Source organism: Chenopodium quinoa, unplaced genomic scaffold, assembly GCF_001683475.1.
Source record: "Chenopodium quinoa cultivar QQ74 unplaced genomic scaffold, ASM168347v1, whole genome shotgun sequence".
NCBI classification, from domain to species: domain Eukaryota; kingdom Viridiplantae; phylum Streptophyta; class Magnoliopsida; order Caryophyllales; family Amaranthaceae; genus Chenopodium; species Chenopodium quinoa.
The window spans coordinates 3,373,275-3,384,281 of NW_018743212.1; the positions used below are offsets into that span (position 1 = coordinate 3,373,275).

Below are 11,007 nucleotides of genomic sequence, written 5' to 3' on the forward strand. Positions count from 1 at the left end.
GAATTTTGCATGTAAGTAAATACAAGTAATAAAGGTCTAAATAGGCCAAAAGCTACTTATACAAGATAAGAAAACGAAATACAAAATTCCGTTGGCTGAAAGCTTTTAATACATAGGAGATATTTTCTTAGTATTCCAGTAAAACCAAAGTTAATTGATGATACAATGTATACAAAGCGTAATGAATGAATTCAAAATCACTAGACTACATAATATCTATCGAAAAGGTAAGTCATATATGGTCCAAGTGTACCAAGCAACATCTAACCAGGGTTTAACCGCCAGTAGTGACAATTTGGGGGATCGGAGTTTTTTACCTTTCCACCACTCTTCTAAAGTGTGAAGAGTTTCGCTCCGATAGACGATAGGGTCTTTCATCTTATTTACAAAAAAAAAAAAAAAAAAAAAAAAAAAAAAATATAAGGTCGAAGTGGTTGTTTTTTTTGGGTGGGTTGTATGTGGACTTTAGAACGCAGAATAGCCTAAAAAGAGCCCAAGCCCATCATACAACAGGCAAAGAAGACCAATAAATTCGCGCCATTCTTCTCCTCCTTCGACACTTATATAACCACTTTCCCTAACCCATTTTCTCACTCATAAACTCGAGTGTTTCGACACTCTCTCTTTCTCTCTGGTTCTTCGCAAAAGCGCAACAATGGCGGACGGCCATCTCTTCAACAACATCTCTCTCGGCGGTCGTGGCGGCACTGTTAGTCTTTTTCGCTCTTCATTTTCTGCTTCTTTTTCGCATTTTTCGTAGTTCATGTGTTTCTTTCATTTTCCGCCTAACCCTAATTTTTCATGCTTAACGCTCGATAGTTCTACGATATCTTTCCTAGGGTTTGGTTATACTGTGTATTCACCTTTGTTTATTTACATGAGATCAATTTTGAGTGCGCGGAAGAAATTTTTTATAGTTTATTGATTAATAATGTTTTTCTAGGTTTTAGAGGTTTGTTTGTATGAAATTATGGTTGATGATTGAAATTTAAAATATTGTGAATCTGTGATGAATTGTACGAATTTTGGCTTTGGATGTTTTGGTAGTTTTTTGCTTTTCAATTTTAAACCCTAGTTGTTGAACCCTAATTTCACGCTGCCTAGCTTGATTGAATTTTGATTTGTCGTTCGATTGAAAAATTTGATTTTCTTTGGTATTTCTAGTCTCATTCAGTAGAACTTGCTTGAATATTGAAGAAGGTTATGTCAAGGGGATTGGGAAGTTGGATAGGACCAGAATATGTTAATGCAGCGATTGAATGCTATAAAAGATATTGAATAGTAGAGGACTTGTTAGATAGAGAAGAAAAGGAGAACATGGGAATAAAAATTCTTTCTTCATTCCAAATCAACTGTGATCAAGCATTTATTTGTGCTATATTGTATGCTTTATTACTTAGATGAAGAAGCTGTTATTGTCATATTGGTATTCGGGATGGACAAGTAAATTTGTATTAGTTTTAAAATAAATTGATATTTTATGATGAATCATGAATAAGTAAATTTAGTTGAGTGAATTAATGATATGGAATGTGTATGTGTGTGCGCACGCACACACGTGTGTTGTTACAGTTTGTTGGAAAGCAAAACGGGATCAATGAAGATGATTTAGTATCATCTGCTATTTATTAATGTCTCCCATACTTTCCGGTTTAGATGTTTTTGTATTTATTTAGTCTAAATGTTTAACCCTAGTGGCTATTTCACCACCCCCGCTATTTCTCTCTCCTATTGCTCTGTTTGTGCTCACATCATGTAGGATATATTTAGTTAATTATTGATTTATGTCTGTATTTACTGTTTTTCATTTATTATCGTAATCAGTTGATGTTGGTCTTTTTTTCTGTCTCCTGTGTGGGCTTGCAGAAGCCAGGGCAGATAAGAGTTCATTCAGGTGGGATCCTGTGGAAAAAGCAGGGAGGTGGTAAAGCTGTAGAAGTTGATAAGAGTAATATCTCTGGGCTATTCTGGATGAAGGTGCCAAGGTCAAATCAACTTGGAGTTCGAAGCAAAGATGGGTTGTACTATAAGTTTATAGGTTTCCGGGATCAGGTATGTTATTTTTTTTCCAACGAACATTTTTATTTAATGTTTCAACTTCTGATAATATCACTTTGAGTTCTCTTAATACTGTCCCATTTTATTTGCTTACATAAGTCCTACCAAATATGGGGTTTCTGAGTTTTGACCTCCATTAAATATGTTAATATGAAATAGCTTGGAGAGTATGGAAATATCTATAAGAAATCAACTAATTGATAAATCTTATTGGATTTGAAGTCCCCCCCTCCCCCTCTCGCGATTTTGATTTAGATTCTTTGACTTCCCCTATATACAACCATTTACTGCAATTATTTGGGATGCCTTTATGTTATGTGCTATGTCATTTGTATTTTGTACTACCTACCATACTTCTTTGCACTTAAAACCAGTTTAGTGGGTTTGGGAAAGAGGTGAAATTTGACATTACTGTCTATGCGATTAGATAGGGGAGTGTCTTCAACAAATTTACTATAGTGGATTTGTCCCACTTTAATAGTGAATAACAAAGTCATTTCACCGGAGAAAAAAAAAAAAAAAAAAAACCTTCCCGTCGAGGGAAATTATGCATGTATAGATGTATATGAAACATCTCAGTATGGAATATGTCGCATGTAATTAAGAAACAAAGATAATATGTAGAACATACTTGTGCTTGTAATATCTATATGGGATGCCCTTTTGTGTTTTTATATGGAGTAGTATACAATGACAATCTTAGCATAAACTTCTGATGCCTCTGTTGAAGTTTTATCCATGGGCAGCATAGAAGGGTTAGAGGTGTTTAGCCATACCCTTAAATGAGGCTTTTGATTCATCCTCCATAATAGATACAACACAACTGCTTGCCAAATCATGTCAAAAAAGTAAGCAAACAGTTGGCTGATCCATTTTATTATTTTTAATATAGTGAATTTATTATATCATCTAAATTAGTATTTACAATTGATAAAATTATCCAAGATGAAATGCCAGTTGAAAGTTTGGGTTTATCTGCAACTATAGATTTTGTTAGTATATTGCTTTTTGTCATCGCCTCACATAGAAATGTCAGCTGAACATATTTGGATACATGGTCTAATGAGCCTGAGAATGCTGCTTGTGGTTGTTAGCCTACCATCCCTATGTAGATATCCATCAAACAACAAAAATTACATAATTAAGTTTGAGATAAACAAATTTATCAATGGTGACACAATCATGTCGAAGGACTCTTCCACCCAAACTTGTATCAATGTCAATTATATAAACTTCCACATATTTGCTTTCCTACCTTTGAGCTACCCAACTTTTGGTGTCTCACCCTTGAGCTTCCCCAAACTTCAGTGTCTTTCACTAGAGACACCCTCATGCACACCTGTGTTGTATCTTTAGATCTCACTCTCAATCTTACACATTCCCTAATCCATAACATATAATCCATATATATAGGCTAACAATCACTTAATTCAACTAGAACTATAATTTCCTTAATATTACCAGGCTCTTATTAATATCTTATGACAATGATAACATTACTAATTACTATCCTAAAAATATAAGAAACATAGCAAACTAACAAGATCCGAAGTGCAATGCTAATCCAACTTTATTTGTCCATCAAGATAGAAACACATCTAACAAAATTCATGATGTGTTGCTGCTAAAAACAATCCTATGTGACTTCAGCCCGCACATATGCTACTCTGTAGCAAAGCCTTCTCTACTTCGTAATCTTGACTCAATGATTGTGGTCCAATTACTACGTTAGGACTTGTTAAGCTTGCAATCCTAAAAATGGTATATCTGTCACTGTTTATTTTATTCTTGTACTTGGCAAACCTTGTGGATATAAGTATATAACAATGGTTAGACCTATTACTGATTTTTTTAACCCTAACATCAATTAAGTGCTGAGATTGATAGACCTTTAATCTCTTCCAGCAATCTTGTGGATATTATTTTTGGATTTGTTACGAGTGCGTCTACCTACATCTCCTGGCTGTAATTACTTTATGCTATGTTTTGCATTAGAATTTGCGTTGAGTTTAATACCTTTGCTATGGCTACTTTGTTGCACTCTGTAATATTGGCCTCATTTCTGGATGGTGCTACTGTTGATTGATGGCTTTTGAAAAAATTTAAAAGCCTGATGCATGTTTAATTTTTGAAGAGAACACTTCATGACAGCTGATGAATTCTTTTGTTTTTATAGGATGTTGCCACTCTGACTACTTTCTTCCGAAACAGCTATGGAATTACCCCTGAAGAGAAGCAAGTATCTGTCAGTGGGCATAACTGGGGAGAAGTTGACTTGAATGGTAACATGAATTTTCTTTTTCCTTTTTTTATTTTATTACCCCTTTCCTGGCTCTGTATTTATTATCTTAAGCCGTATAGCCTTTCAGTTGTCCTCAAAATTAGGTGAAATGCTATTAAGAGGTCTTAGCTTTGATTAGATCCAGATTAAAAATTACATTGTAGTTACTAAAATACCGAGTCCCAATTGTTTTGTACGTATTGTTTTTATGGTTTGGAATTTTTGATGAGAAATAGTGGATGAATGCATATATTGGTGAAATTGAGTATTATTAACTGCTGCATGACTTATGGCTGGTTATTTAAGGGTCTGGTTTGGGGTTGACTGGGTTAGAACCAAATGGAATCAAAGGGGACAAACAGAAAAAAAGTATGAGATTGAATATTTTGAGGTGACAAATTAGTGTTTAATTAGTTGACAAAATCTAGGGAGTTACATTCTCGGAATTACTCCCTTTAAAATAGAGGAAATCGCTTACCTTCAACAGATTTTACTTCATGAGAACTGCAATTACTGAAAAGATCACTTATCCTATAGAGATGGCCTATTAAAGTCATGTTTTATTTAATATGCTTTCCTCCCTATACTGTTTTTCCTATTTTGAGTTTTTCACAAGAATTAAGAAAATTTGGAACATTGCATTTGCAAATATTATTTTACAATTGTACTTGGTACTTTTATTGGAAAGTACACAATTCAATGTTGCGGCAAGATGATAGTAAAAATAATTTTGTTGTATTCACCTCATCCTTGAACTTATATATAAAAAGAACGAAAAAACTTCCTCATGCAAATTTTATTCAATGTGGGCACTACATTTTTTTCTTTTTTTTTTCTTTTTTTAATGTGGACAAATGTCTCAACAAATAAATTTGAGGGTATTTTAGGAAGAAATGATGCTTGTTTCAAAAATGAAGGAAGAAATGATGAGTTTGAAAAGGAAAGAATTGAAAACAAGAGTATCTTAGGACACCATATAAGGAAATAGGAAATCTAATATGGGGTGAAGGGAAGTAGCCATTTATAGGTAGCTTAATGGCTATAGCATTATCGCTCTATACTTAATTTTCCTAAATTAACATATGGGGATTTTTGGATGAAATTTTGCCTGCCTGCTTATTAGCTAAAGCTCATTTGAGGTACCCTAGTTTGGATGAATTGTTTAGGTATTAGTTTTTAGCCTATAGATGGTTGTCGTTAATTTTGATCAAATCTTGACCTTGCTGTTATTGGCGCTTTTTTACTTATCATATGTTTCTTGCCCCTTTATATACTCCTTGTCTCCTTGATCTGTCTGAAACTTTGAATTGAAATGTATCTGATGGTAAACTTATTAATTTCATATGCTCCTCTCAGGGAATATGCTGACTTTTCTCGATGGCTCAAAACAAGCCTTTGAGCTATCTTTAGCTGATATATCTCAAACTCAGATGCAAGGAAAAACTGATGTTCTATTGGAGTTCCATCTTGATGACACATCTGGTGCCAATGAGGTTGGTTCTTTTATCATGGCTTAGAATCTCCTCTATATTAATTTTTTGATCTGTGCATTTGGTAATGTTGGTGGCTTGGTTGAGGCAACATTATTTAGTTTACTTTTCCTGTATCTTGCAGAAAGATTCTCTGATGGAGATAAGTTTCCACATACCAAATTCGAACACCCAGTTTGTTGGTGATGAAAATCGTCCTTCAGCCCAAGTGAGCTTCTTTCTGACTCTCAGAATCTTGCTGACCAAAAATTTGTTATCTGAAGATTTGTATCTCATTGTTTGCCTGATTATCCCCTTAGGTGTTTCATGATAAGATCATGTCTATGGCTGATGTTGATGCAGAAGAGGCTGTTGTCACATTCGATGGTATTGCTATCCTTACTCCAAGGTTTGTGCAACCCAGTCTACTTTTTCTCTCTAGAGAATATGCCAATTGTTGGATTGTTTGTCTTTTTTCTATCCTTTAAGATGAACATGAATTCCTACTGACTGTTTGACTCTCCTTTATTCTAGGGGTCGGTATAGCGTTGAACTGCATCTTACATTTTTACGTCTTCAAGGACAAGCTAATGATTTTAAAATCCAGTATAGCAGTGTTGTTCGACTTTTCTGTCTTCCTAAGGTTCTTTACTTATAAAACTTTTGTTGTCTTTTTCTGATTGGTAATTATATACTTTTTTTGCAATTTTTTTTCTATTGCTATGCTCATTCATCTTCTGTTATGTTGTTGCAGTCAAACCAACCGCATACATTTGTAGTTATCACTCTTGATCCTCCAATTCGTAAAGGGCAAACGCTTTACCCTCATATTGTGATGCAGGTATTTGTGGTTCCATTTTCTGGACAATTTCAGGTCTTTCCTTAATTGATGTATGATCTATTTGCTTCTACCTTTTTCAGTTTGAAACTGACTATGTCGTTGAAAGTACTCTCTCCATAAATGAAGATCTCTTGAACACCAAATACAAGGATAAGTTGGAACCTTCATACAAGGTAATGCTTAGAGAATTTACGTAATGAAAATACTTTGAATTTTATTTGCCATTCTCATTTGCATTCCTTTTGGTTTTCATTCAGTGATATAGAATTTGTTGTTGGTTTCCCATAATTCAGGGTCTCATTCATGATGTGTTTACAAACATAATGCGTGCCTTATCTAGCGCCAAAGTCACTAGGCCTGGAAAATTCCGTAGCTGCCAAGATGGTTATGCTGTCAAGTCATCACTTAAAGCTGAAGACGGAATTCTGTACCCACTTGAAAAGAGCTTCTTCTTCTTACCCAAGCCTCCAACCCTTATTCTTCATGAGGAGGTGATATCTTTATATGTGTGCAACATTGTATTTAGCATCATGTGTGTTTAATTACTGGCTCTATAAACCTCTAACAAATATTGATTCCTTATATAACAGATCGATTATATGGAGTTCCAAAGGCACGTTGTTGCAGGATCCAACATGCATTATTTTGATCTCCTTGTAAAACTGAAGACAGATCAGGAGCATCTCTTTCGGAATATCCAGAGGAGTGAATACCAAAACTTGTTTGATTTCATCAGGTCTTAACAAGCTTCCAAGTTCCAGCATTTGATTTATAACTGATAGTAACACCTGATTTTAATTTGACACGCTTATATGGTTACTTGCAGCAACAAGGGCTTGAAAATCATGAACGTGGGAGATGGTGCTAATCAACCTTCACTCTCCATTGCACCTCTTAGCAGTGATGATGAAGATCCTCATATGAAGAGAATTAGGGATGCACAAGATGAGAGTGATGAAGAGGTATTAGACCATTCCTGTTTCCTTAAGCGTTATGAATTGGACCAGTTGATATCTTCTCTTGTTTCTTTTATTTCTTTCTTCCTGTGAGGAAGCAGCTATGGGGAATGTTTATAGCTTTCTGTTGTACCTATGTTTGCTGGGAAAGGTTTGAACATATAGTTGTGACCTCTTTACAGGATGAAGATTTTGTTTTAGACAAGGATGATGGAGGGTCTCCTACTGATGACTCTGGAGAAGATCAATCGGATGCTAGTGTTAGTGGTGATGAAAAAGAGGTAAGTAGCTGACCAAGACATTGTCTTTGCTAGATATATATCAACTTTATTTTTGCCAATTCAATTCTTTAAGTAATATGAATGATTTGATACAGAAACCTGCTAAGAAAGAAAAGAAAGACTTGGCATCAGTTAAAGCTTCTTTAAGCAAGAAGAAATCTAGAGATGGAGATGAAGACGGATCAAAGAAGAAGAAAACAAAAAGGAAAAAGGATCCAAATGCCCCCAAAAAGGCAAAAACTGGTTTCATCTTCTTCTCTCAAGCTGAGCGGGAGGTAAAGATGGCAGCAGATAGTCGTTTCGTATTTCTAATATCCATTGCAGTACCTGAGAAGTATCTTTTAATTTAATTTCGGGTGTATTTTATGCAGAATACAAAGAAAGAAAACCCAGGGATTGCATTCTTAGACATTGGGAAGGTTCTTGGGGAGAAATGGAGGAAGATGTCAGGTATGATGATATAAATAGAAACACATTACTATCTGTCTTGTAAAGTAGAGTATCTAAAACAACCCTAAATTGGTTTGTTTTGTGATGCAGCTGAGGAAAAAGAACCTTATGAAGCAAAAGCTCGTGCTGACAAGAAACGGTACAGTGATGAAATTGGTGACTATAAGAATCCACAACCTGCAAATGCAGACTCAGGGAATGAGTCTGACAGCGAGGAATAGTGTAATGCAAATCCTCCTTTGTAGCTATCTTGGATGAGGATCAATTATCATACTACCTTGCACTGTGAAGTGTTTGTATCAAGGGTAGTAAAGTAGTAAGTGGTCACGGAGTATTTATCATTATATCAGATGACCAAAACTCTGCCGGGATAAGGAGCTATCGGTGAGGAGGGCCTTGCACTGTGTTAATGTTGTATATCTTGCATGATTGTATGGTGATTTGTCATATCCATGGTACTAAACGACCAATCAACCAACTCTGTTAGGCTGCTAGCTCATCCATAGTTTTTTTTCACATAACTAAAACTAACGAGAAAAGGAGAAAGGGAACCGAAAAGTAATGTTGAAAGTTTTTTCTTATAGATTTCTCTTTTATTTTGGCGAAATACTGATAACTTTCTACATGCTCTTCGTAGAATCATATAAATTTATGATACTCGGTGAATATAATCAATCTTGTAGCTATTGTTCAAAGTGATGCTTGAAATTATTGTCAGTATTATTGACCCTCCGATTAAACATTTAGATGTCAAAGGAATAATGCTCTGAATGTGAGTATGTGACCTACGAAGTATATAAAAACTACGAGTACTAAAAACATGGCAGCAAATGAGATGGTGATATAGTAAAACAGTAATACATTTGAAAAGAAATTCCAACATTAATCCCAACTAAATTATACAGAGTAAATAAAAAAATAAAGTATTGAGTGAATTTGTTTCACTATGAGTTCACCTATTCAATATACTACGTACATAGCATATAATTTCAAAAACTGACTCACTACTAATACTCCAAATTTTCACGAAAAAAAAAAAAAAAGCTATTTGAAATGTTCGTTCAAAAAATAATTCATATACGAGTACACTTAGTGTCTCATCGTGAGTCTAATCACATAGGGTTTATTCCGATTTACAGAAAACAAATGAAATGAGCTGAACTGATTGGTTTTTAACTATTGATTAGTAATGATATTAATCCACTAATAATTATGAAAAATAAAATGAAGTTCAAAATTAATCCACTAATAGAGTTTTTTTTTTTTTTGTCTAAATTTTTTATTTTCATGTTAATTAATGCCTATGAAATTAATCTAGTGTAATAGTTTGGTTGTTAATGAAACAAAAACAAACCAAAAAAAATGTGTATCAAAAATTATAACCATTCGAACAATGAATATTATCATTGTCGTCGTTGTTGTAACATATACTAAAAAGTATGAAATTTGCCTTTAATTACCATTAGCAATATCATTAAACATAAAGATGAACTTAAAAAGATCGGCCCAAAGACATGGCTAAACTAAATTGTCATTAATAATATCATTAGCTAAATCATATAAAACAAATAAATTAGCAAAAGAACTGAATTGAACTGAACTGATTGAAGTTAAATTGAACTAATTGGAGCTGAATTAAATTGAACTGAACTGAAATTAAGCTGAAAAGAATAGGGCCATATACTCGTAGTACTTTAATAGACAAGCCTAAACTAATGACCATACAAAGATGACAACACATTAAGGCATTTACCGAGTTACTTTGACCAAATGTATTGGTACTTTATACTTCTACTCCGTATCTATTTCATAAATTTGAGTTGCAAAGGAATATAGTCCATTGCATAAGATAATTTTGCAAAGATAGATTATAAAAGTATTATCTGTCTACATTTAATTTTGTAGCTTACATCATCGTATGACAAACCAAAGAGCATGCATGAACAGCCACAAAACAAAACAAAACTAAACTAATTGAATATGGCAAACTTCTTTATCGACATCGTTTGCTGTTGGGAAATGTTGAGTGCTCCCTATCTATGTCCTTGTCCACCGGACCAACGAGTACCGCAGCGTTTCATAAAAAAATGCGGTTCATCTCTTGTTCTCATTGAATTTGTTGCTACTTGCTAATAGAAAATATATTTTAAATATTTCTTCATAATGTAAGATTTATTTTTAATTTTTTTTTATCTATGTTATTGGTAACAAAGGGTGTGTTTTATTCCTCTGATTTTTAGTTATGTAGTATATGAAATTATCTGAACTTATATGAAATTCTTAAAACTTATTTGGATAATCTTTATTAAAACTTATTTTTCCTAAACTTATTTTATCTGAATTAATTAGACCTGATATAAATGAAAACAAGATGAGCAAATTAAAGCCTGAATATGATTCTAACTGTTACATGAAAAACTGAGAATTGTGGATGTCAACTATTTTTTAATTTTTACACAATACAAACTTATTAGTGTAAGGTGTAACTCATTTACTCGTATTCATTGTGACACCCATTAAAAATATTATCATACTTGAATAACAGATAAATCAAAATTCCATATAATTCTCATATCAAAACAGATTAAGAATTATCTTAAACCTCTTCTTAATTTTATTTTTTTAATCATTATTTTACATGAACCTTTTTCTTAACTAAATAAAACATTAA

General features: G+C 33.6%; 1 protein-coding gene across 1 annotated transcript; it reads left to right on the plus strand.

The window, feature by feature from the left end:
* The first annotated feature begins 564 nt into the window (after positions 1–564).
* Positions 565–9,004, plus strand: LOC110734464 (FACT complex subunit SSRP1-like). Its single transcript, XM_021914623.1, has 16 exons — positions 565–709; positions 1,867–2,052; positions 4,235–4,340; positions 5,696–5,832; positions 5,954–6,037; positions 6,129–6,217; positions 6,343–6,451; positions 6,563–6,649; positions 6,730–6,822; positions 6,943–7,140; positions 7,240–7,385; positions 7,476–7,611; positions 7,788–7,886; positions 7,982–8,161; positions 8,258–8,336; positions 8,427–9,004. The coding sequence occupies exons 1-16, from the start codon at positions 656–658 to the stop codon at positions 8,555–8,557; spliced, it is 1,914 nt and encodes a 637-aa protein (XP_021770315.1). The 5' UTR covers positions 565–655; the 3' UTR covers positions 8,558–9,004.
* Positions 9,005–11,007: the final 2,003 nt, after the last annotated feature.

Coding starts and splice junctions, on each gene's coding strand:
- LOC110734464 (XM_021914623.1), top strand. CDS start 656: ATGGCGGACGGCCATCTCTTCAACAACATCTCTCTCGGCGGTCGTGGC. Junction 6,218..6,342: donor ATTGCTATCCTTACTCCAAG/GTTTGTGCAACC, acceptor CCTTTATTCTAG/GGGTCGGTATAGCGTTGAAC. Junction 6,452..6,562: donor GACTTTTCTGTCTTCCTAAG/GTTCTTTACTTA, acceptor ATGTTGTTGCAG/TCAAACCAACCGCATACATT.